At 43.0% G+C, this 27,885-nt stretch overlaps 1 protein-coding gene across 1 annotated transcript; it reads left to right on the top strand.

The window, feature by feature from the left end:
• On the top strand, nucleotides 1–26,901 carry CST7 (cystatin F). The gene is made up of 4 exons (XM_082251500.1): nucleotides 1–170; nucleotides 25,298–25,458; nucleotides 25,550–25,666; nucleotides 26,664–26,901. Exons 1-4 carry the CDS (start codon nucleotides 101–103, stop codon nucleotides 26,784–26,786), a joined length of 471 nt encoding a protein of 156 aa, XP_082107626.1. The 5' UTR covers nucleotides 1–100; the 3' UTR covers nucleotides 26,787–26,901.
• Nucleotides 26,902–27,885: the final 984 nt, after the last annotated feature.

Raw genomic sequence — 27,885 nt, 5'->3', positions numbered from 1 at the left:
AGAAGTTCTCACTAACAAATAGCTCTTCTTCCTGTACAACATTTATCAGTTCTGATCACTGCAAAATTTTCACTACTATCTTCTCTATGAACACGACGACATGTCTGCTCTGCTGGTTTTGGTCATCTTGTTAATGTTAGGAGCGAGGACTCAAGCTGGGAACAACATTGGTAGGCATAGAAATAATTTCTGCATGTCTTTGTTTTCTCTATTATTGCAGATTATTTGCATAAAATGGTTCTCATGCTGAGAAATGTCCAATCGGGGGGTAAATTCACAGTTTCTCACTTATTTTATTTACATAGCAGTTGTTTCTTCTGGTTATGACATTAGTGCCATGTAATTTACATAGATTCCATTTAATGGAAGATACACAGAATATATATTTAAAGGGATACAGCATGTACATTAGCAGAGACAGAATCCAGCCTAGCACGACGTATCTGTGTTACCTCTGCTTTCTGAAAGTTTTTCTTTAAAGTTGACATCTAGGCAGATATAAACACACAAATTAATGCAGTTCTGTATTCATAGATTGTAGATTAATAAATAGTTTTTTTTTTTTTTTTTTAATGCAAACAGTGTAAGTACCTGAATGCAATGGTATCAGGCCTTTTGCATTGTTTTTGTACAGCAGAGCAAAGATTGGAATAGAAAGAGAAGCAGAACCAGCTCTCCCAGTTCATGTGCTGACAAGGAGCACGCTGATAGAAGCAGAGTACAGAAAGCAGAGTGACAGAGAGTGAGCTCACTACTGTACTGTTTATCTTTAACCACCTCTGGACCGGAAGGATTTAACCCCTTAATGACCAGGCCATTTTTTTGCGAATCGGCACTGCGTTACTTTAACTGACAATTGCGCGGTTGTGTGATGCTGTACCCTAATAAAATTGATGTCTTTTTTCCCCCACAAAAATATCTTTCTTTTGGGGATATTTGATCATCTGTGCAATTTTTATTTTTTGCGCTGTAAACAAAAAAAGAGTGACAATTCTGAAAAAAAGAAAAAAACAATATGTTTTACATTCTGCTATAAAACATTCCCAATAAAAAAAAATTAAAAATCAAATTTTTGCATCATTTCAGGCAAATATGTATTCGGCTACATATTTTTGGTAAAAAAAATATCTCAGTAAGTGTTTGCGCGAAAGTCATAACATCTAAAATCTAGGGGAAAGATTTATGTCATTTTCTTTTTTTTTACTAGCAATGCCGATTTTTAGCGGGACTGCAACATTGCGGCAGACACTTAACTGACATTTTTGACACTTTTTGGGGGGGCAGTGACATTACTACAGTAATCAGAGGAATAGGAGGAACACAGGATCCCTGTGTCCATCACTGACAGAACAGCATTGTGCCATGTTTACAACGGCACACCGCCGTTCTGTCTCTCTGGGGAGCGATCACAGTTGCCCGGTGGACATCCAGCTGATCGGCTCCCCTTGTGGAGAATAGGCGTGCGAGCGTGCTGCCCTGCTAGAGGTCCTGCGAAGCGATGTACAGGTACGTGGTTTCGCGGGACAGAGCCGACCTCTCCTCGCTTGTGCCTCCAGTGTTCTCTGTCCCACACCCTGCACTCCCACCTGCCTCTTCACCACTGCTCCTCTTCTGCCTCCAGCTCCCCTTTGTACTTTGCATCACCTTAAACTCCCCTGTTTTCCCTGCACGCTGCTCTTCTTTGGGCTCCAGTGATACCCCTGTATCATGCTTCACCTCCCTCTCCAGGGTCCTCATCAGCACTGCTTCTCTCTTCTGTCTCCACCACCCTCTTCTTCCACTGTTCCCCAGCACTTCTGCTCCCAATCGTGGGTGCCCGGCGGACATCGCGGCCGCTGGACCAGCTGATCAGCTCCCCCCTGTGGCGAATGGGCATGTGAGCGCGCGCACCCCCGCTTGCAGTCCCACGAAGCAACGTATTGGTACGTCATTTCGTGGGACAGAGCCTACCTCTCCTCTCTTGTGCCTCTGGTGTTCTCTGTCCCACACTCCGCACTCCACCTGCCTCTTCAGCACTGCTTCTTTTCTGCCTCCAGCTCCCCTTTGTATTTTGCATCACCTTTAACTCCCCTGTTTTCACAGCACGCTGCTCCTCTTTTGCCTCCAGTGATACCCCTGTATCATGCTTTACCTCCCTCACCAGTGTTCTCATCAGCACTGCTTCCCTCTTCTGTCTCCACCACCCTCTTATTCCACTGTTCCCCAGCACTTCTGCTTCCTTTTGCCTCCTGTGTTTACTCTGTACAGCACCCCATCTCCCTCTCCCAGAATTGCTCCTCACTTCTTCCTCCAGAACCCCTCTGTTTCCTACCTCTCTGCCCCCTCCAGTGTTTCCCAGCACTGCTCCATTCATATGTCCACAGTCTTCCCCCTCTACCATACCCCAACCCCCCTCCAAGTGCCCCCACTGTACAATACCACATCTCCCCCTCTAGTGACCCTGGCACTGCCTCACTTTTCTGCCCTTAGTGTGCCCTCTGTACAGTGCCTCAGTTGCAAAAGACGTAAAAGTCACCGTTGTTTTTTGACACCTATTTCCAGTTATTAGTAATTCTGTGGTGTAGCAAAATGTGGTTTCCCTTTGTTTTGAGGAATGTTCTATTGGTATATGCTATTTGTAGTATTCAAGTAGGTCAGTTGGTTTCATATGCAAACAAGCCAGAGATACACAAACTTTATTCTTGGTTTACTGGATATTTTTCAGGGTACACAGCAGTCATTTTTATAAATATTACCCATAGCAAAGTTGTAATAACATTGAATTAGCCTTATGGGTGAACTTTTTACATTGAGTATTTTTGAGTAATCAATTTTACCTTAGGGGTAGCATGGTGTTTTTTCAGGGAGACCTTACATTTTGGTATTGTTGTAGTGTTTACCTTAAAGTGATTTTTTTTTTTTCCAAAAAGATAAAGTGATTTTTTATAGTGACTTTCACATTTAACAGCATTGCATTACCATGAATTTTTTATTGCAAAAAAAAAAAAAAATGAAAACTGTACTTTCATTTTACTGTCCCTCCTGGGAGTCACATAGCCATTGCTACTCTCCCACCCAGGAATCTTCCTTCTTTAGCGCATGAGCAGTAAACATCTTATTAATTTCTAGGGCAAGGTCTTTTATCTTGAATGCCAACAATAGATGATCCCCATAGAAACAAGCAAAAACAAATGAAGCACGACCCCCTTGGGGGCTGCTGGGTAATAGGACCTCTTCTGCACTCCCTGGACCCTGAATGAACTCCGACGCGCTTGGCACTACAGGTTCAATCATTTTTCTGTGTATTAATACTCTTAACACCTAAGTACCAGTGTAACTGTTTACTTGACAAATCAAATGCAATAGGTACAAGAATAACACACCAGAATATGTAATCAAGAAACAGAGCGTTAGTCTCTCAAATCCCAATATCATACGTGGGACCTGAGGGACAAACACCAATCCAGATCAAACACTTAGCAATATATGTTCACATATATATATATATATATATATATATATATATATATATATATATATATATATATATATATATATATTATAGATAAGAGTAACTGCAATGTAATATTATGGTATCCACTACAAAGCAACTTAGACTAGATATCCTTAGCTATAAACTGCTACTTCCTCTTTAACTGATAGAATCAGTCTAGATAACTGGCATAAACACGTTAGAACTGGGGGCCCCCTTTAGGATTAACAAATGTAGTCTCTACACTAGCAAGGCCTCGCCTTTCTTCACTGGCAGTTGGACCTCTTAATCACTTATTTAAGTGATATGTGTAATCCACAAAGGGGTAGTTGTTATCAGGATCCTAATGGCGGATATATACTGTGTACAGCTATATTTATACTTGCGGTTTCCCAAAGATCACCAGGCACTTTACTGCAGTGTCAGTGTCTAGCAGTGATCCTCTTGTCCTCTTGTAAGACTGCTCCTTTTGGTACTGCTTCACAGCACACTCTGTATTAAGCCACTCTCTCAGCGCCGCTCACTGTCTCTTCCTTCTCCACAATGGACCGGTCACCTCTCCGTGACTCTCTCTGTCCTTCTCAGTCAGGATGCGCCCTCCGCACTCTAGGCATCATTCTCAGGCCTCTCTCCTGATCAGTCTTTCTCCACAGCTCTTCTCCACACACCCGCACTACACGAGTTCCCCGAAGCAAGAGAGCGCGCATCCGACTCCACCCCAATTTATCTCTCCTCCCATGATCCTCCGCAGATCCCTCAAAGCTCCCTGGGAGTGTGGTCCAGTCAATCCCTCAATGCATGGTCTCCACCTTCATTCAAACTATATCCCCCATAATCCAGTTCGATACTCCATGGGGGAAACAGATCCTTCTTACAAAGTTCTTAAAGGAGCAGCCAAACATGACCTAAACCGCGACTCAGTACTATGACACAGTAATTCCAGCATGGCTACAAAGAGAACAGGGCTCAATTACTTTTGTGCATTAAAACAGATAAGAGTATTAAAAAAGAACATTAATATTGCGCTCACACAGAAGGAGAGGTGAATACACCCATACATGAGCCTCTGGAGTAGATAGCATCTCACAGCCTTCTATGGCCAGCAGCAGGGAATGCCATGCTAGGTCTCCACTAGATGAATGTTACAGATCCTCCATGTAGTGGAGAATAACAATGTCCTTGTGGCTCAGAGTGAGCCTCATTTCTTAGTAGCATTGTTTGCCATGGTGACGTGTTTCAGGGGCTCCTATCCCTTTGTCAACTCTGGGAATCTCAGGTAGTATGGAGATTTAAATTGTGTCTACCAATATTGGGCAGCCACACTAAAATGCATAAAGTATACTGCTGCGCCAGGTGGGTCTGCCACTCAGTCATTTCAACCTCCTATAGATTCAGGTGCAAACGTCCCTTTTCCAGCTATATAAGATAATACAATAGGATCCAAAAAGGCTGCACATCCGAAAACAACATCCACTTTTTTTGTTTGTCTGCATAATGCCATGTACAGCAAAAAAGACCCCGTGAAAATTACATTATGAATAAGCACTAGCAGTGCAAAACGCGTTCACTTTGTTTTCCTGCTCCCAATTATCAGTTTTACTAGATGTTTTATCATGTTATTGCATATGGTGATATTCATTAATATTGTATGTATAAATGCAAAAATGAGAGATTTTAAAAATGAGTTATTCCAAAGAGAAGATACATTGCAAATATCTAGGGCTTGTTTTTTATACACAAGGAAAGGGAAAGAAAAAAATAATATATAATAAATTAAAAATAAAGTGGTAAAACTTAGCCATAAAACATATAATAAAAAATGTATTTATTTATTTATTTATTTGCCTAGTTAGATCACGTATATAACAGTAGAAATACCCTATAATGCAACAATATATATAAAAATATAATAAAATGTGTAAAAAAAAAAGTGTGTTTGTGTGTTTGTGTGTCTGTTTGTCTGTGTGTGTCTTCCTTATAGTATAGTATAGTCCGTATAGTCTTCCTTAGGTTTATTTATGCTTGAAAATGAAGTGACAGCTTGTAAGATGTTGAAGCAATGTTCTGCAAAAAATGGTTCTGCATAGATGAAGTGACCCACAAGGACAAGCAAGCCCATCAGTACATGGTCTGTGCAGTAGTTGATAAATTGCGTGATACGATAGGCTCTAATGGCCCCATGATAAAACATTGTTTGACCATAAGTGATGTAAAAACAAGTTTTACGTTTGAGTTTTCTACACTGTAAAACTCCTTTGATACTCTTTAGAAATTCTATAAGAGAAACTGTTAACCTTGTAATCTTTTTTTTTTTTGCTTTGTGCTTGCAAGATTGGGGACTTTTTATTGAAAATGACTTTGGAGCTTGCAGGTAAAATGGGAACCTAGCTTTGGATTTTGTTTAAAAATATGCCCATTCCTCCTAATGGTTTTCTCTATCAAGTGGTGTTGTGTATTGTGTTTGGTAATTAAATTCATCCCTGTTGCATCTGACTGACAGTTTTTGAAGGTACTGGACTGGTTAATAATAGCTCATAGACATCCTCTAATAGCATTTTTGGAGCATCAGCCCTAAAGAAATTTCTTTTTGAGGGTTATGTTTTGCATAATATAATCTTTTGGCCAATATGCAAAATTTTCTAAGTTTTGGGTAACGGTAAAGTCGAAAGTAATGTTATTGCTATATTAAACAATAGATATATACTAAATATTGAGCACAATGACAAATTATAATGATATCATATAAGTACGATAACGATACCATGTATCTTCTAAAGCATGGGTACTGAATTCAAATTCACGGGAGTCCGGTCAGTAAAATTTTCTTCCAGCAGAGGTCTGAGCGTCATATTAGTGCTATGACTCACATCCTTCACATCACAGCCTTCCGTGCATGTCACAGTCCCTCCCCCTATACATTTAGGGGCCAAACATCCTGATCCTTATGGTAAAATGCAGGGTTCTACTGTGTTGGCACCTGTTAGTGTGAGGTCAAGAAATTGGTAGGGCAGTACACATTTATGTGCCTCGCACTTTGTCAAAATTACATTTCATTCATTTTTATGCACCACGGCACAGTCCTGGTGCATAGAGACAGACTGTACATATATATTAACTAAGCTTCAACTTTAAGAGTCCCCCAATAGCCCATGATCAGATTCACATAGCTAAGAGCATAGTTTGCTCCCATAGCAGTCCCTTGGATTGCAAAAGTAGTGATCCAGACATGTATAATTGTGCTCCAGAGAAATATGGGTGCTTTCTAGTATAACTTTAGCTGTGGGTTTAACATCCGTTTCTTTGCTATGCTGTTAACTTAATGCTATAAGGCCTATTTGGTGGGGAATGGATGTACACAGTGAACATACATTTAGGGAAAACCACGTGTACTGTATGTGGGTTCCTATTTATAAATCTAAAGTACTTCCAAGAGTTGGTTGAAATCCTTAATGTAGGATAGTAGGGGTTTACCTTTAGGGCCAAAACATCCTGACCCTTATGGTAAAATGCAGGGTTCTACTGTGCTGGCACCTGTTAGTGTAAGGTCAAGAAATTGGTAGGGCAGTACACATTTATGTGCCTCGCACTTTGTCAAAATTACATTTCATTCATTTTTATACACCACGGCACAGTCCTGGTGCATAGAGACAGACTGTACATGGAGCCTTCAGATGAGCTCCAATCCATTGCAGAAAAATACACGCACTATGTACTTCACACTGCACTGCTCGGCACCGAGGTACACTGTTCTAGTGTGAACAGGACACATAGAAAACAATTGTTTTCTATTGCCCTTGCACAGACCAGTATCCTCAGGCTCCCCTCACATCACAGACTCCCTTTTAATTCAGTGCCCTCAGTCCCTCTTTCACAGTACACCCCCCCCCCTTTACGTCACAGACCACTCCATCACAGACCTCCCATCAGAGACCCCCCCTATCACAGGCATTCCCATCACAGACCTCTCATCCCTATTACAGTTCATCCCATCACAAACCGATCCATAACAGACCATCCCATCACAGACCCCCCCCCCCGACCCACAGCCTGACCCATCACAGACCCCCCCCCCCCCCATCACAGTCCTCCCTCAATATTACAAACTTTCCCTTTCATAACACTGCAGTACTCCCCCCCCCCTTCCCCACACTGCCCTACCTTATTCACATAAGACAGGAAGCATGACAGGTCTGAACAAAGGGGGGAGGGGAATCTTCATGGTAAAGGCAGGTAATAATTTGCTGGGACCACCCCTGCCTAGCAGCCAATCACCCGCTTCTTAAATTGAAAAGCCAAGGCCTTTGTCCAGACTTCCCGTGTTGTGTGAATAAGGTAGGGGAGGGGAGGGGGAGTGCTGCTATATTATAAAAAGGGACAGAAATGTTGCGCCTCCCATGATAGCAGCAGTGGTGGGCTGGCAAGCCGGCGGCGGGCAGTGGACACTCAGGCAACTATTTGGCGAGGCTGTAGTCTGGATAGGACTGTTACTGGGTCAAGATCCGGGCCGCAGTCATCATTTAGTGATGCCTGTTCTATAGCATACCATATTACCATAGTCAGGGTTATGTTTCCATATGTTAAAGTTGAAAGGATAAGTTTATTTTTGGAACATGTTACATGTTCCACCCATATTTAGGATGGAACATGTAACATGTTCCAGCTCCTGTGGCCTCTCCCCCCCCCCCCCCCGATCTCCCTTCCCCGTGACAGTGGGCAGGGTTTTTTTCAGCACCAAACACATTAGGTATCTGTAATGGTGTGTCTCCCAATAACTGCTTCTGCTTTTACAGTGTCTCCTTCACAGCCACTTGATACGGCTCTGAGCAGCTGTTTTCTGGTGCTGTGAAAATTAATAGTGCTTACTGCCCTTTACAGAACTCAAATTACTACACACCCACAATGCATTATGTTATGTGAATGGAGGGGAGAAGGAGCAGTTGAATGACATGATATCCTCCGGCCATTCACAGAATGTGATGCATTGTGGAAGTGTAGTAATTTGAGTTTTGTGAATGAAGAGGAAGAGGGAGGATGGCGCAATGTTTCTCTGTAGCTGAGTTTTAGCAGAAGTAGCTGCCTGTTGGTAACGGCATTAAAACAATTACAAATACCTAAGTGCTCTATACCCCCCAAAAAATATATATTAACTAAGCTTCAACTTTAAGAGCTCCCCAATAGCCCATGATCAGATTCACATAGCTAAGAGCATAGTTTGCCCCCATAGCAGTCCCTTGGATTGCAAAAGTAGTGATCCAGACATGTATAATTGTGCTCCAGAGAAATATGGGTGCTTTCTAGTAAAACTTTAGCTGTGGGTTTAACATCCGTTTGTTTGCTATGCTGTTAACTTAATGCTATAAGGCCTATTTGGTGGGGAATGGATGTACACAGTGAACATACATTTAGGGAAAACCACATGTACTGTATGTGGGTTCCTATTTATAAATCTAAAGTACTTCCAAGAGTTGGTTGGAAACAATGTAGGATAGTAGGGGTTTACCAGGTTTTAGAGAAAAATGTATGTATTATAGGCCAATTATTGGTCTACCTGGCTACCTGAGGGCGATTTGTTGATTTTATGGATTTTGGGAAATAGTAAAAGTAAGAGGTTTAGAAAAAAAAATATTTGTATATAATGCACTATTCTTTTTTGTTCATGATTCCATCTAATATGTCTGATCTACCAGATGTTTTCATTTGGATTTAAATTCTGGTAAAGGGTCTTTTTATGAGGTTGGTATGTATTTTGATACGATAATAGTTGTAAGACTTCTATAATCATTTTTTATCCTGAATTCAACTCCGCCACCTTGTCCTCTTGTTTAATCACAAGCTTATTACACTATTTGAGACGTTTCAGGAATTTTTTTCTTCTCTACTGAGAAAATCGCTCTTTTCGGTTTTATTGTGGACTGGCAGATACAGTGCCTTGCGAAAGTATTCGGCCCCCTTGAACTTTGCGACCTTTTGCCACATTTCAGGCTTCAAACATAAAGATATAAAACTGTAATTTTTTGTGAAGAATCAACAACAAGTGGGACACAATCATGAAGTGTAACAAAGTGTATTGGATATTTCAAACTTTTTAACAAATAAAAAACTGAAAAATTGGGCGTGCAAAATTATTCAGCCCCCTTAAGTTAATACTTTGTAGCGCCACCTTTTGCTGCGATTACAGCTGTAAGTCACTTGGGGTATGTCTCTATCAGTTTTGCACATCGAGAGACTGAAGTTTTTGCCCATTCCTCCTTGCAAAACATCTTGAGCTCAGTGAGGTTGGATGGAGAGCGTTTGTTTACAGCAGTTTTCAGTTCTTTCCACAGATTCTCCATTGGATTCAGGTCTGAACTTTGACTTGGCCATTCTAACACCTGGATATGTTTATTTGTGAACCTTTCTATTGTAGATTTTGCTTTATGTTTTGGATCATTGTCTTGTTGGAAGACAAATCTCCGTCCCAGTCTCAGGTCTTTTGCAGACTCCATCAGGTTTTCTTCCAGAATGGTCCTGTATTTGGCTTCATCCATCTTCCCATCAATTTTAACTATCTTCCCTGTCCCTACTGAAGAAAAGCAGGCCCAAACCATGATGCTGCCACCACGATGCTTGACAGTGGGGATGGTGTGTTCAGGGTGATGAGCTGTGTTGCTTTTACGCCAAACATAACGTTTTGCATTGTTGCCAAAAATTTTAATTTTGGTTTCATCTGACCAGAGCACCTTCCTCCACATATTTGGTGTGTCTCCCAGGTGGCTTGTGGCAAACTTTAAACGACACTTTTTATGGATATCTTTAAGAAATGGCTTTCTTCTTGCCACTCTTCCATAAAGGCCAGATTTGTGCAGTATACGACTGATTGTTGTCCTATGCACAGAGTCTCCCACCTCAGCTGTAGATCTCTGCAGTTCACCCAGAGTGATCATGGGCCTCTTGGCTGCATCTCTGATCAGTCTTCTCCTTGTATGAGCTGAAAGTTTAGAGGGACAGCCAGGTCTTCGTAGATTTGCAGTGGTCTGATACCCCTTCCATTTCAATATTATCGCTTGCACAGTGCTCCTTGGGATGTTTAAAGCTTGGGAAATCTTTTTGTATCCAAATCCGTCTTTAAACTTCTCCACAACAGTATCTTGGACCTCCCTGGTGTGTTCCTTGTTCTTCATGATGCTCTCTGCACTTTAAACGGACCTCTGAGACTATCACAGTGCAGGTGCATTTATACAGAGACTTGATTACACACAGGTGGATTCTATTTATCATCATTAGTCATTTAGGTCAACATTGGATCATTCAGAGATCCTCACTGAACTTCTGGAGAGAGTTAGCTACACTGAAAGTAAAAGGGCTGAATATTTTTGCACGCCCAATTTTTCAATTTTTTATTTGTTAACAAAGTTTAAAAATATCCAATAAATTTCGTTCCACTTCATGATTGTGTCCCACTTGTTGTTGATTCTTCACAAAAAAATTACAGTTTTATATCTTTATGTTTGAAGCCTGAAATGTGGCAAAAGGTCGAAAAGTTCAAGGGGGCCGAATACTTTCGCAAGGCACTGTATTAAAAAAATGAATGAAGGAAACTTTAACTTGGTGGGGATAAAATAAGATTTTGGGTCTGAAAGAAATGTGTGTGATCTCAAGTGGTTATAAAGCCTAAACATTTTTACCTTCGGTTCTGGTACACACTGGTGGGATGTGGGAAACCCTGCCATTCAGTGTGGGTTCCCACATCGCACCAGAAACGCACATTGGTTCACACTGAGATAGGCTGGGGGTGTCAATGTAAAGTTAATGACACCTCCAGATTGGTTTGCAGATCACAGTGCAAACTGTGAAATGGTGTAGGAATGGGATCACATAGGTGTGAACACCCATGCGATCCGATTCTAGTGCGAACCAAAAAAGGGTCCTGCACTATTTTTTTTTTTAAAGCATTTGCAATCACTTTAAGTCTTATAAATGGGGGACTTAGTAAGAGATTCCAGATTATTATTCTCCATAAGAGCTGATAGAACTTTTTTGCACCTGTGCGAAAAGCAGTAAGGGTCCTTTCACACGAACGATCCGATCAGATCCGCCTGTCAGTTTTTTAGGCGGATCTGATCCCATGCATCCCTATGGGGCAGCGGATGTCAACGGAGACATGTCCGCTGACACCCTCTGCTATCCGATTCTGATCCTGTCCATGGAATCCGGACAGATGGAAACCCTATTTTCCATCAGTCCAGCGGATCGGATCGGGTGGGATCAGATGAGAATGGACAGGCGGTCTGTTCTCATCCGATTCCCCCTTAGAGAACAGCGGGGATCTGACAGCTCCCTCTCTGCACACAGAGCGGAGATGGAGCTGTCATCCGCCTGCTCAGCGTGGATCGGCGGATCGATCCCCGGCTGAGCAGCACTGAGTTCGTCGATGGAGGCGGACCGTGTGAAAGGAGCCTAAGGGTCAGGTTGGGAAAGTCCGCAGCAGTTCCTTGTAAGCCACACAGTGTGAATCTAGGAAAAGCATGGGCCGGTGAGTATGAGTCTTCTGGAAGGTAGGGGCAATACTGTGGGAGATCAGGGGGAGTTAAGTTAATGAACATATTTACAAAAGTACAGGCATAACCCACTTTTAAGTACACAATGGGACCAGAGCATGTACAGTATGTAAAACGAAAATGTACTTAAAGTGAAGCAATACCTTTTTTCATTTCTCAATGCATGTAAATACACTAGCTCCATAGGAAATCTTGGTCAGCTTGACATGGCATTGCTCCCAAACCATGTGACAAGGACACCAAGCTTGGGGAGCATGTTAAGGGGATCCAGGACTATGACATAGTAGATTACCTAGGCAAGCTGGCCAGCCACAAACAGGATATGTTGTAATCCTGGGTCCCCTCTCGGTGCTCCATAAGTTTGGTATTCCTGTCACTTATGGCTTGGGAGCAGTGCCATGTCAAGCTGACCAAGATTTCCTATAGACGCCAATGTTAAAAACCCGGGAGTAGTGTCATGCCAAGCTGAACAAGCTGTGTCCTTACTCGCGAGTGTACTTAAAGTGAGTGTACTTAAAGCGGGGTATGTCTGTACAGTGTTTCTTTAGATATAGAACTTTGCACAAACAACAGCATAAAATTATAAGATTAAATTGATCCCTTTTATTCACATCTGAGACAGAGAATAATAATTCTATATATTATATTAAATAGAGATCAGCTGATATACAATGTACATATATATACTGTATCTGCTCACATATACACTATATATATATATATATATATATATATACACACCGGTATATATATATATATATATATATATATATATATATATATACACACCGGTATATATATATATATATATATATATATATATATATATATACATACATACACACACAGTATCTCACAAAAGTGAGTACACCCCTCACATTTTTGTAAATATTTTATTATATCTTTTCATGTGACATCACTGAAGAAATTACACTTTGATACAATGTAAAGCAGTGAGTGTACAGCTTGTATAACAGTGTAAATTTGCTGTCCCCTCAAAATAACTCAAAACACAGCCATTAATGTCTAAACCACTGGCAACAAAAGTGAGCACACCCCTAAGTGAAGATGTCCTAATTGGGCCCAAACTGTCAATATTTTGTTTGGCCACCATTATTTTCCTGCACTGCCTTAACCCTCTTGGGCATGGAGTTCAGCAGAGCTCCACAGGTTGCCACTGGAGTCCTCTTCCACTCCATGATGATATCACAGAGCTGGTGGATGTTAGAACCCTTGCGCTCCTCCACCTTCCGTTTGAGGATGCCCCACAGATGCACAATAGGGTTTAGGTCTGGAGACATGCTTGGCCAGTCCATCACATTTACCCTCAGCTTCTTTAGCAAGGCTGTGGTCATCTTGGAGGTGTGTTTGGGGTCGTTATCATGCTTCAGTAAATCACAGTAAATGTTGGCATTCATGGTCCCTCAATAAACTGTAGTTCCCCAGTCATGGCAGCACTCATGCAGCCCCAGACCATGACGCTCCCACCACCATGCTTGTCTTTGTACTCCTCACCTGGTTGCTGCCACACACGCTTGATACTATCTGAACCAAAAAAGTGTATCTTGGTCTTATCAGACCACAGGACATGGTTCCAGTAATCCACGTCCTTAGTCTGCTTGTCTTCAGCAAACTGTTTGCGGGCTTTCTTCTGCATCATCTTTAGAAGAGGCTTCCTTCTAGGACGAAAACCATGCAGACCAATTTGATGCAGTGTGCGGCATATGGTCTGAGCACTGACAGGATGACCCCCCCCCCCACCCCTTCAACTCCTGCAGCAATGCTGGCAGCACTCATATGTCTATTTCCCAAAGACAGCCTCTGGATATGACCCTGGGCACATGCACTCAACTCCTTTGGTCGACCATAACGAGGCCTGTTCTGGGTGGAAGCTGTTCTGTTAAACCGCTGTATGGTCTTGGCCACCGTGCTGCAGCTCAGTTTCAGGGTCTTGGCAATCCTCTTATAGCCTAGGCAATCTTTATGTAGAGCAACAATTCTTTTTTCAGATACTCAGAGAGTTCTTTTCCATGTTGAACTTCCAGTGACCAGTATGAGAGAGCGAGAGCGATAACACCAAATTTAACACACCTGCTCCCCATTCACACCTGAGACCTTGTAACACCAATGAGTCACATGACACTGGGGAGGGGAAATGGCCAATTGTGCCCAATTTGGACATTTTAACTTAGGGGTGTACTCACTTTTGCTGCCAGCGGTTTAGACATTAATGGCTGCGTTTTGAGTTATTTTGAGGGGACAGCAAATTTACACTGTCATACAAGCTGTACACTCACCACTTGGGGTGTAATCACTTTTGTGAGATACTGTGTGTGTGTGTGTGTGTGTGTGTGTGTGTGTGTGTGTGCGTGTGTGTGTGTGTTTATTTATATATATATATATATATATATATATATATATATATATATATATATATATATATATAGTGCATCTGGGAAGTATTCACAGCACTTCACTTTTCCAAATTTTTTCATGTTACAGCCTTATTCCAAAATGGATTAAATTCATTATTTTCCTCAAAATTCTACAAACAATACCCCATTATGATAACGTGAAAGACGTTTGTTTGAAATTATTTAAAATTTATTAAAAATAAAATAACAAAAAAAAATACCATGTACATAAGTATTCACGGCCTCTGCTCAATACTTTGTTGAAACATCTTTGGCACCAATTACAGTCTCGAGTCTTTGATGATTTGAGTATGATGCTACAAGTTTGGCACACCTATTGACTTCTCAGGCTTCATCGGGTTGAATAGGGGGCGTAGGTGCACGGCCATTTTCAGATCTCTCCAGAGATGTTCAGTCAGGTTCAAGTCTGGGCTCTAGCTGGGCCACTCAAGGACATTCACAGAGTTGTCCCGTAGCCACTCATTGGCTGTGTGCTTAGGGTCGTTTTCCTCTTGGAAGATCCACTCCAGTCTGAGGTCCAGAGCACTCTGGAATAGGTTTTCATCAAGGATGTCTCTGTACATTTCTGCATTTATCTTTCCCTCAAGCCTGACTAGTCTCCTAGTTCCTGCCGCTGAAAAACATCCCTACAGCATGATGCAGCCACCACCATGCTTCACTGTAGGGATGGCATTGGCCAGGTGATGAGCGTTGCCTGGTTTTCTCCAGACATGACTTTGTTTCATCAGACCAGAGAATTTTGTTTCTCATGGTCTGAAAGTCCTTCAGGTGCCTTTTGGCAAACACTAGTTTGTGATTTGACATGCACTGTTAGCTGTGGGACCTTATATAGACAGGTGTGTGCCCTTCCAAATCATGTCCAATCAACTAAATTTACCACAGGTGAAATCAAATCAAGTTGTAGAAACATCTCAAAGATGATCGGTGGAAACAGGATGTACCTGAGCTCAATTTTGAGTGTCATGGCAAAGGCTGTAAATACTTATGTACTTGTGATTTTTTCTTTTTAATACATTTGCAAAGATTTTAACCACTTGCCGACCGCTCACATTGAGCGTACTGCGGCAAAGTGGTTCGTTATCGTCCAGCGATGTAGGTCTACGTCGCTGGACTCCTCCACTTGTGGGCGGCGCGCGCGTGCCGCCAGAGGCTCGCTCCCGCTGTATTCAGTCACAGCGGGAGTCGGGCCAGGGGAGGAGCGGCGGTGATCCCCGATCGTCTGGGATCGAGTGTGGAGATCCGCCCGCTTGTGTAAACAAAGTGGGCGGATCTCCTAAGTGACAGGCAGGGACAGATTACAGGATTCAGCATAGCTGAACCTGCTATCTGCGCCTGTGTCACACAGTCCCCTCCCCTCACACACGTCAGTAAGCACCAGGCATACATTAACCCCTTGATCACCAATAAAAGTTAACCCTTCCCTGCCGGTGTCATTTTTACAGTAACAGTGCATATTTATAGCACTGATTACTGTAGTAATGTCACTGGTACCCCCAAAAGTGTCAAAAATGTCAGTCAAGGGTCCAATCTGTCCGCCGCAATGTCGCAGTCCCGCAAAAAAAAAAACGCAGATCGCCGCCATTACTAGTTAAAAAAAAAAACAATAAAAATGATTACATTTCCCGTAGTTAGTAGCTGCGATAACTTTTGCACAAACCAATCAAAATACGCTTATTGTGATTTTTTTTTTACCAAAAATATGTAGCAGAAAACAAATTGGCCTAAAATGTTAAAAAGTTTTGATTTTTACATTTTTTTGGGGCGGAATTTCATATAAAAAAATTTGAAAAATATTGTTATTTTTTCAAAATTGTCGCTCTTTTTTTGTTTATAGCACAAAAAGTAAAAATCGCACAGGTGGTCAAATACCACCAAAAGAAAGCTCTATTTGTGGGGAAAAAAAGGCAATTTATTTAATTTGGGTACAACATCGCACAACCGTGCAAAAGTGCATTAAAGTAACGCAGTGCCGAATCGCAAAATATGGCCTGGTCAGGAATGGGGTAAAATCTTTTGGTCTTAAAGCAGTTAAAAATACGCTCATTGAGAATTTTTTTATCAAAGACATGTAGCTAAATACATTTTGGCCTAAATATATGACAAATATTGAATATATTGGATATTTTTTAACTGTCAGAGTAGAAAAATATTGTTATTTTTTCAAAATTGTTGCATTTTTTTATTAATATCGCAAAAAATGAAAAGCGCTGAGGTGATCAAATACCACCAAAAGAAAGCTCTGTTTGTGGGAAAAAAAGGACCTAAATTTCGTTTGGGTACGGCGTTGCATGACCACGCAATTGTCAGTTAAATTCGCACAGTGCCGAATCGCAAAAAAGTGGCCTGGACGTAAAGCAGGAAAATCCTCCGGTCCTAAAGTGGTTAAACAAACTTCTTTCACAATGTGGAAAAGGAGAAACGCTGTGAATACTTTTGGGATGCACTGTATTTATTTATATACAGAATGTACACTTGAAACTTATACATGCTATATGCTTTTACTCCATGTAATAATAAAATGCTAGTTTGTGTTTTAAAGCGGAGTTCCGGGCACATAAGTCATTTTTTAACAAACATACCCCCGGGACAGTCAGGGCTAGTAAATTCCACAATGGCTAGCCTCTGATCTGTCCCGGTTCGCACTTACCTTTTAGAAGAAATACTCACTTATAAAATTTCTTCCACAGCGTTTCCATCTCTCTTGTGGGCAGCTGAAGCCGGCGCGGTCCTCTTCTGCGTCTTCTTCCGCGTCTTCTTCTCCCAGAATGCGCCGCACCGGCCCCGCACGTCACTTCCGGTGCGGCGCCGCATTCCTAAACAGCTTCTGGGCATGCCCAGAAGCTGTTTAGCAGGGGAATGCGGCGTCGCCCGGAAGTGACGAGTGGTGCCGGTGCCGTCGCATTGATTCCTGGGAGCGATGACGTTCAGCTCCCAGGAATCATCGCGAGACAGGAAGTGACAGCGGAGCCGCGGCGCTGAGGGAGGAAGTACCCTGAGGTGAGTATTTACGATCTTCAATTACAAGGTGAGTTTAAAAAAAAAAAAAAACCTAACTATCCAATTCCTTTTCAGGTGATGCAGAACTAGCGGACGGGCACAAAAAAAAAATTATCGATTTTGTGCCCGGAACTCCGCTTTAAGTGTGGTGCGCTGCAAGGGAGCATTTTCAGATTTCCCCCGAGTTGCGCTTTAAGGGAAACTTTTGGAATTTGGAGCACCACAATGTAAAATATAATATTTGACAATGTTTGTGATTTTAATCCAGGTATTAAAAGTTATATTTTATACAAAAACTGTTTGCTAATTCCCCTTTCACCTTAGTCTATCTAGATCTCAATTGTTTATGTATTCTTTTTAATATAAAAAAAAAAAAAAAACACCCAAAATAATTTGTTGTCTCTGCCCACATTAAGAAAACTTGTTGTGTCTCTCCCCCCCCCCCCCCCCCCCCCACCCAACCACAACAATTAATAGATAAAATGCTGAGGAAGAAGAGCAGTGGCCAAAAGGCTGTTTTTCTTTCTCTTTTTTTATTCTCACTTATGTGTATGACAGAACCCATTAAAAGTAAGCTTCCACGTCATACACTGTGGTGACTGCGAAGCCCTTAATTCTGGATTCATCAGGGATAAATCAACAATATCAAACTACTTTACTGCAAATTATGCGAATTACTACAGAATGCAATGACTGAAGAACTTGTACTTGTCAATGTTTCACTCACTTGTCTGTGACAGACAGTGGTCACTGACCTGTAGATTTTAAATTTCTCCTCCAGCCATTTTTAATTTGTATTACTGCCGTCAGCAAAAGAAGCAGTGGAGTGCTCTGTGATTGTGGGCAAGGATCAATGATTTTCTTCTTCTGCAAGAAAACACTGCATTACATACTGACACTGCCTGTAAAATAATTTCCATTTCCTTTGCAAGTTCTCCATTTAATTCCATTTGATTACATATGGCCTTTAGTCAAAGGGGAGTTGTGTGTTACAAAATCTTAAATTTATTTACAATAAATATGATCACAATTAGGCAGTCTGTTATATATGTAGAGCACAGACCCTTGACTCGTCTCGCTGACTTGTCCCAAGTTCCCTTCTCATGTGGGTCCCTAGGCAGCCAGGCACAAAACACCTGAATAGTCTTTCTCTCAATAACCAGACAGTGGATGTCTTTTTAGGCTTTATTGTCAGTTAAAATTGGACGGGGTGTGGGGACGCTTTAGGATACTCCAGAATTTAGTGTACAAAGTATTTGAAGGACTCTCTGTATTCTGTCTACTCTCTTCAGGGATACTCAAGCACAAGCACTTCTGGGACTTCCAGCAGGGCAAATCCCACTTTGGCAGCACTAATGCAGTTGCACAAAGGTGTTAAACAGCAGACAGTCACTAGGATTCCACTACTAGACCTCTAGTCACTGTGTCTCCAGATACTTGGATACACTGTTGTCCAATATTGTCTAGACACTGTACCATGAATCTCCAGACCAGATCCTCAGTGCACCCCCTTGACTAGGCTGAAAACTGCTTCCAGTAAAAATAGGCCTCCCAGCTCCCATTGAGCTGGGACCTCGATACATTTTCTGCGATAGGCTCCCTCTGAACAGGGATCTTGATGAGCTCTCTGCAAGCTTCAGCTAGTCTGCACAGAAGGGCAGTAGCCCTTCAGGCTGGAAACTCCCCCTCCCGGATAAGAACCCTGCTGCTCTAGGCCTCAGATTAATTAACTGCTTCTTAGCCACCTACTGGGCACTACTCCCCAGGGATTGGATGAGACCATTTAAATATTCAGGCCAAGGGTCTGTTTCTTCCAGACCACTACATTCTAGAACCTACCAAAAGGCATGGAGAAGTAGTTGAGCCTTCAACCAGTGAAACCCAGACCAGCCAAAACGAATCACACACTGCTCCACTATTTAAAAAGAAGCCAAATGGATTCAATTTACCCGAACCTCTCTAACAACCTATTCTGGGAGGGTGCTACACATGGATCTTGTAACATTCTATACAGGGATAATTCTGATATAATTAGTTGTCTTTTGTAACCCCCAGTTTTGGTGGTGCTGTTCAGAATATAGGGCCCTTTCACTAAGCTGAGTGATTTTAGAAGTACTATCTCATCTTTTCTCATCAACACATGTTTTCTCAACACATTAGTTGAAAAAATGATAATTCTGCCTACACATCTGCAATCTATTTTTCATAAAATATTTATTGTAAGCTGTCACATTGGAGAGATTTCTCTTAAATTTCTGACCCTGAGATACAACAGTAAGTGGGAGGACATTTTTGGAAAAAATAAGGAGATATTCCCTCTTAGACATTTGTCATCAGAACTGCTTTACCCTTTTGGAAGATATCCCCCTTTTTTTCTGGCAACAGCTGTATTTATGTATAACCAATAAGGCAAAAGAAAAATCTGACAATTCTTCACTCTTTCCATATGTAAAGAAAAATCTGACAATTCTTCACTCTTTCCATATGTAGCCTCGCCTTACCATTAGGCGCGGTGGAAGACCCCCAGCTGGGTTGGAGGGCTAGCATTTGAAACATCAGAGTGGAATGCTTGACTCTTTGTGGGGCAAAATAAAAATTAATAGGCACAGTAAAACCAGGAAGAGAAGGTTTGGTGCACAGGACACCTGAAAGGTGACCAAAAAGGGAGACTCCAGGCCATTACTTACAGCCTATCAAGAAGAAAAAAAAATTAGGCCAAAACTGCCACTCTGTACTTTGCACAATTTAGAGTCACACTTAGGCAGCACATGTACCCTCTTCATGAGCCACCAGAACTTCCTGCAATGTCCCCTGGAAGTAGGTTCTTCCTTGCTCTCCAGGACACTATGCAGCAGCTACATTTCCTCCCCTGGTGTTCCAATCCTGGTAATCCATAATTCTTGGGCCTCCGACCCAAGTCTCTCCTCTGGCGAAGGTTCAGACCTCATACATAAAGCCTCCTCTTTTGGCAGCAGCTTCCAGAAAATCCCCCACAAATATTAATACCTTCCCACAGCATGCACTGCTGGCAATAAATCTTGTAGTGTTTGGCCGGGGATATAAATATTCATAAATCATGATTATTTTATCTTCACACACTAATGCCAGACAATCCACGACAGTAGGCAGAAGTAAACAATAAAATTGAGTTTAGAGCAAACCTAAGAGCAGAACTATAACAACCCATGCTCAGGCCAACTACAGCCCAGCAGCACTATATTTAGGCTAGGGATATCTGTGGTTAGGACAGTGCCCCTACAGATAACAAAAACATTATTTTGGCTAGAGATGCACTTTAAAAAAAGTGTGTATTTTAAAATTGAGAGCATTTACCCTTTTTGCTCTCTCCTTACAAATGTGTCTACGCTTTTTATAGTACCCCTTCTTTCCTCTCCGCCAGTGCATACTTACCTCCATCTGTGATCGTAGCTTCCTGCAGTACTTCTATCCCCTGAGAAAAAAAAGATCCGGCCATGCCTGCAAAGAAGATCCCCATATACTTCTATGAGTCCCTCTCCCACATGTCTCTGTTTTACAAGCATAAAACAGTCAAGTACTTATATCTAAATGTACCACCTTTAATTGGTGTATACTCAGTAAGCCCAAATTGAAAAGCGCTAACCTTAAAAGTTATTTGAGTCACAATATGAAGTGCACTACAGCATGAATGCTTAATCATGTGTAACGCTGGTATTGAGTTGTTGTATTAGTAGATTCATCTACTCTGTCTACTAAGTCACTGGTGTTAGCCCTAAAGGTACACACTGGGTAAAACCTTTCCAATACTATCACCAGGTAGATGGAAAGGCAACTTTATTTGCGAACATAAAATCAGATGAAAAGCCAAATAGACTGTATGGAAACTTTCAGGAGATCCTTTATCATAAATGTTCCTGAAACAGAGGACTGTCAATTGCATTGTTCAGAATATTCATAGGGAATGATTCATCAAATGCTAATAAACTCAATGGTGTTCCTTCTGTAGAAATCCATCTGCAACGCATGCTAATTAGCACTTGACTACTGAACTATGACTACAAATCTTACTTCACTGCATTCCTAGGTTACCATTCATTTTAGGAAATTTCTGGGCTCAAATGCACAACTTGCCAGTACTGATAGTATACCCTAAAATGTGGCTCAACCTACAAACCATTCTCCCACCCTGAGGCGCCTGCCTGGGGAGAATTACAAAATAGTTAAATCTATAAGTAGTGATATTTCAGTTATTCAGTTCTGTAACGGATCTTTGTACCCCAGCTGGGCATATCCGCCGGACCTCGGTCTCCTGTCTTCCAAACGCACCCACAGCCTGCTGAGAAGCCATACCCAGCCCGTAACCCCTCAATCACGAGACAATCCACACAGGTGTTGAGGGTTAACCATCCAGAGCTTAAACTGTTTATTACATTCCAAGACACAGTTTTACACACAGTTAGGGAAACTCCCTTTAGCCTTGCAGGGGGGGGGGGGGATGAGACAAGGACCAACCAAGGAGAACTGAACATTTGTACATTGAAAAAGGCAGTCTTAATACACACCCCCTGCGGAGAGATGTCTCCAGCCCGACCATTGTCTGTCATGAATCCACACCCTTAGACACAGAAACAGGAGGGGGGGGGGGGGAAGAAGGGCTGTAGCATTACATTACAAAACACTTGGTTCTAAACTGCATACACATGTAATAAACGTAATGCATACATGAAGGACAATATACAGTGGCTGTGTTTGCCACACTGCTCCCCCAGAACCAAGCCGGCATACACAGTCTGATCCTAACGGATCGGCTTGGGGATGTCCAGGGAGTACTCACGGATCATTTGTCAATGTCTGTTTGCCTGGATAATTCGTCGGCGTTGCCGTTTTGCTTCCCGGGGCAGTAGTGGACGGTAAAGTCAAAAGGCTGCAGCGCCAAACTCCAGTATCTTCTGGCCCATAGTCTGTCGGTAGGAGGCACGCACACAGTCCCCTCCAAAACACACAGTGACAGTGGGTTCTGTCACATTTCTCCCCTTTTAAAAACAGACTAACAAGGTTCCTGACCCTCAACTGGTCTGGACCTGCGTTAGTCACAAACTTCCACCCCAGGCAACCAGGAAAAGTAAAAGTACGACTCTGGCGCTGGGGAGCAAAACCGCACATAGGGTCTCCCATGAATAAAAACAGCCGCTGCAGAGTGGGAACAACTGTCTGCACTCCTCTGATCCAGGGCAGGGTTGCAGATATTGGGGGGAGCTGAATAATCCTCTGCCCTGATGCCAGCGCTCCAGCTGGAAGGGAATGTAGGCTGGTAGGACTATGCATTTGGGGAGAAAAAGGTACTTGCTTTTCTCCTGGTGTAGTTACCAGCCGCTGAGAAGGTATCTTGCAGGGACTGTCTCCCGGATTCTTCATCTCTGGTTCTGATGCTGGGCAGAGACCATCAGCGCTCTCTCCTGTAGCCAGCGCTTCTGCCAGGGGGATAAACACTGGGGTAGTGTCCAAGTGCTGGGGAAACGGCTCACTGAGGTCATCCCTCGGACTCCCTGGATCTAACTCTGAGGGTGGGCAGAGGCCAGCGGCACTCTGCCCCGTAGCCAGCGCTTCTGCTGGGGGGATAAACATTGGGGTAGTGTCCAAGTGCTGGGGAAACGGCTCACTGAGGTCATCCCTCGGACTACCTGGATCTACCTCTGAGGGTGGGCAGAGGCCAGCGGCACTCTGCCCCGTAGCCAGCACTTCTGCTGGGGGGATAAACACTGGGGTAGTGTCCAGGTGTTGGGGAGGGAGAATTGCTTCCTCTACTCCCGGTGGGGATATCTGCTGTTGGGAAAACAGCTCACGCAGATCCTCTCTCAGACTATCTGGATCCAACACTTTTCCTGCTGCTGGGCAGATGCCAGGGGCACTCTGCCCTGTAGCCAGCGCTTCTGCTGGGGCACCAGATGAGATACTCTGGACTTGCTGCTGATCATCATTTCCCAGCCTTCCAGCGCCTGTCTCAACTCCCCCTTCTAAGACCTTCATGCTATTAGCTTGTCTCGCTGCCTGGGGGACCTCCGGTGCGTTCCGGCATTCTAGCGCTCGCAGTGCCCTCTGTATCATTGCTGCTTCTTCCATTGCAGTTAGTACGGGAAAACTCAGGGTCACCCCTGGCCCCATTTGCTTCTCATCTTCGTGACTGTCTGCTATTTCTCTCGGACAGTCCCAGGCAATGGGAGCCATGCCAGGCTGCTGATCACCGTCAAACAGCCGCTTGTAGGCAATCTCGAGCTCCCATTCCTGCTCAACCAGGAACTCCAATTCCTCCAGGTCACACGCCTCATCGGGGAGGTCCAGCACCTCATCTCGGAAATCCAGAATGTGTTCCAGCCGCCACTCCTCATCGCTCCCAAAGTCTGGGTCTCCGTACATTTTTTGATGGAGCAGCCCCACGCCGCCATAGCCAACGCCTTCTGTTGGGCTGCCATCTGCTGTACCTGGCCACAGTTGAGCCGCGAACCACCGGAGGGCTCTGTAGCTGGCGTCCAGCCTCATTTCCTCCTGGACCAATCTTCCGAGCTCCGTCTTCCCTTCATCTCGCGGTCGTTCCCTCAGGAACACCTCTCGCGCACGGTACTGCTTCCGGTACATCTCTGTGGAGGAGGGAAGGATCTTCCCCTGATGGTGCCGCTCGTGGCTTAGCGCCTCATGCCAGAGTTGCCGGCGGATCACATCCTCCCAGCCGAGCCTGGTGTGCTCTGTCGCTGGTCCCCGATGGTGCTTCCGCATGCCTTGCAGCCTCCTCCCGAACTCCGCTCTCATGCTGGCTGGTCCCTGTATCACTCCTCGGCAGCTGCCCAGATCTTGAATCCTGGTGGTGGTTTGGATGTCCTGGACTGCAGGAGACATCCCACCACTGCCACCAATGTAACGGATCTTTGTACCCCAGCTGGGCATATCCGCCGGACCTCGGTCTCCTGTCTTCCAAACGCACCCACAGCCTGCTGAGAAGCCATACCCAGCCCGTAACCCCTCAATCACGAGACAATCCACACAGGTGTTGAGGGTTAACCATCCAGAGCTTAAACTGTTTATTACATTCCAAGACACAGTTTTACACACAGTTAGGGAAACTCCCTTTAGCCTTGCAGGGGGGGGGGGGTGAGACAAGGACCAACCAAGGAGAACTGAACATTTGTACATTGAAAAAGGCAGTCTTAATACACACCCCCTGCGGAGAGATGTCTCCAGCCCGACCATTGTCTGTCATGAATCCACACCCTTAGACACAGAAACAGGAGGGGGGGGGGGGGAAGAAGGGCTGTAGCATTACATTACAAAACACTTGGTTCTAAACTGCATACACATGTAATAAACGTAATGCATACATGAAGGACAATATACAGTGGCTGTGTTTGCCACACTGCTCCCCCAGAACCAAGCCGGCATACACAGTCTGATCCTAACGGATCGGCTTGGGGATGTCCAGGGAGTACTCACGGATCATTTGTCAATGTCTGTTTGCCTGGATAATTCGTCGGCATTGCCGTTTTGCTTCCCGGGGCAGTAGTGGACGGTAAAGTCAAAAGGCTGCAGCGCCAAACTCCAGTATCTTCTGGCCCATAGTCTGTCGGTAGGAGGCACGCACACAGTCCCCTCCAAAACACACAGTGACAGTGGGTTCTGTCACAAGTTCCTAAATAATGCTCAAATTGTAAAGTATGAATTTACATGCCATGTTTTTTACATGCCACACATCAGTCTTCCTCCAACAAACTGAAAATATTGATTTTGACAGCATCTACAGCCCACTTAAAATAAATTCACAACCACTGCCTATGTGGTCACATTCATTACTGTTTTGTCACCATCCAGTATATTATTCTTTGTTGTAGATATTCACTCCACTACAACGAACCCTGGGTTTCCCAAAAATGCCAGCACAAATGACCCAGAAGTCAAGAAAGCAGTAAGGATAACTGTGTATGCATACAACAACATGTCTAATGATGCTTTCCTATTTAAAGATCTGGAGATAGAGAAAGCAATGATACAGGTAAGAGTACTGGACTGTTATTTCAATCAGTTATACAAATTAATACATATGTCATCAGAACACAAAGTCAGTATCTGGTTTTCTTCTGTAGGTTGTGAAAGGTATAAAATACATGCTGAGGACTAAACTAGCAAGGACAGTTTGTTACAAGAGCATGAAGGATGTTTTGGACGAGTGTGACTTCCAACCAAGCAAACCACTGAAGCAGGTATGCTATAACCTTTAGAGGGGTATAAAAAAAACTGAGAGGTGAAATGGCTTATTATGGTAATGATTGACATATCAATTACAGTCAGAAAAAGACAAGATGTTAAACCAGTCTTACTCATTTAGTGTTCTGTGGAACCCTAGGGTTACACAAGAGGTTGCTAGGGAGGCCCTAAGCAATAGGCTCTTTTTCCTTTCATATTAGATAAAAAAAACCTTAGAGTCAGTGGTACCTATCTGTAAGAGGACCTTCTTCCAGTAACCACCAATGTAAGGAGCATTCTTCCTACTGAGAACCAATATATGGAGCATTCTCCCACTGATCACCACTGTAGGGAGCATTCTTCCAATTGACGGCCATTGTAATGCTTCATTCACTGACTACCACTGTAATGGGCTCTTCTTTCACTGACCATAAGTGTAAATGGGCACTTCTCTCACTGACCACCAATGTATGGTGGTCCTTCCCCCACTGACCACTAATCCACAGGGTTCCTTTTCTACTGACCATCAATGTAAGGGGACACTTTGCTCCTTACCAATGTAAAGATCTCTTTTCCACTGACCATTATTGTAAGGGTCACATTTCCGCTGATCATCAATGTATGGGGCACTTTTCCACTGACCAATGATTTAAGGAGGCATTTTCTACTGACCACCAAGAAAACAATACAATTTCTTGCCTTTTTTCTGAACACGTTTTATATTTAATTTCATTGTTACTGCTTAAAATAATTGAAATCTCTTAAAAGAGGAAATCTGTTCATAGACAGTTGTCACTAGAACAGCGTTTTGCATTTCGTATATCCTATCACCTTTTGCTTCCGTGACAATGATTATCAGTCCAATATGGATGGTGAATCTCACCAGCAGGTACACAGCAGTAAAAGCCTAGCAGAGGTTTTAACCTCCCCTACCACATCCAAAAACCAAAACTGAAAGTTTTGTCTAGAAATAATACACTCTAATGTTTCATTAATGTGTCCTTCTCTGTTTAGATCTTCACATGCTACTCAGAAGTGTGGAAGATTAGCTGGCAGCATATTGAAAAAGTATCCCTCCTCAAATGTTCGGAAGATGCTTCTTCTCACAAACCTCCTAAATACATACCTTTTCTTTAGAGTTTTTCTATCTGTTGTCATAAAATAACCAATGAAAGCAATGTAATGTTTACTGTACATGTGTTAAAATTTCATTACTGGGTTTAAGATGAGAGAGTTATCTTGGTCATGTAAACTAGTGTTATAGTGTTATATATATATATATATATATATATATATATATATATATATATATATATATATACATATACACTGAACAAAATTATAAACGCAACACTTTTGTTTTTGCCCCCATTTTTCCTGAGCTGAACTTAAAGATCTAAGTCATTTTCTATGTACACAAAAGGCCTATTTCTCTAAAATGTGCAGTTTTACTGTATTGAGGGGTCCGGAAACCAGTCAATATCTGGTGTGACCACCATTTGCCTCACGCAGTGCAACGCATCTCCTTCGCATAGAGTTGATCAGGTTGTTGATTGTGGCCTGAGGAAGGTTGGTCCACTCCTCTTTAATGGCTGTGCGAAGTTGCTGGATATTGGCAGAACCTGGAACACGCTGTCGTATACGCTGATCCAGAGCATCCCAAACATGCTCAATGGGTGACATGTCCGGTGAGTATGCTGGCCATGCAAGAACTCGGATGTTTTTGGCTTCCAGGAATTGTGTACAGATCCTTGCAACATGGGGCCACACATTATCATGCTTCAACATGTGGTGATGGTCATGGATGAATGGCACAACAATGGGCTTTAGGATCTCATTGCAGTATCTCTGTGCATTCAAAATGCCATCAATAAAATGCACCTGTGTTCATTATCCATAACATATGCCTGCCCATAGCATAACCCCACCGCCACCATGGGCCACTCGATCCACAACATTGACATCAGCAAACCGCTCACCCACACGACCCCATACACACTCTCTGCCATCTGCCCTGTACAGTGAACACCAAGATTTATCCATGAAGAGAACACATCTCCAAAGTGCCAGGCACCATCAAGTCGGTTACGACAACGAACTGTAGTCAGGTTGAGACCCTGATGAGGACGACGAGCATGCAGATGAGCTTCCCTGAGACAGTTTCTGGCAGTTTGTGCAGAAATTCTTTGGTTATGCAAACCTACTGTTGTAGTAGCTGTCCAGGTGGTTGGTCTCA

Source organism: Pelophylax lessonae, assembly GCF_965119305.1.
Source record: "Pelophylax lessonae genome assembly, chromosome: 3".
Lineage (NCBI taxonomy): Eukaryota > Metazoa > Chordata > Amphibia > Anura > Ranidae > Pelophylax > Pelophylax lessonae.
The sequence above is the reverse complement of the archived record's forward strand: the minus strand, read 5'-3'. Positions and strand labels throughout refer to the sequence as shown.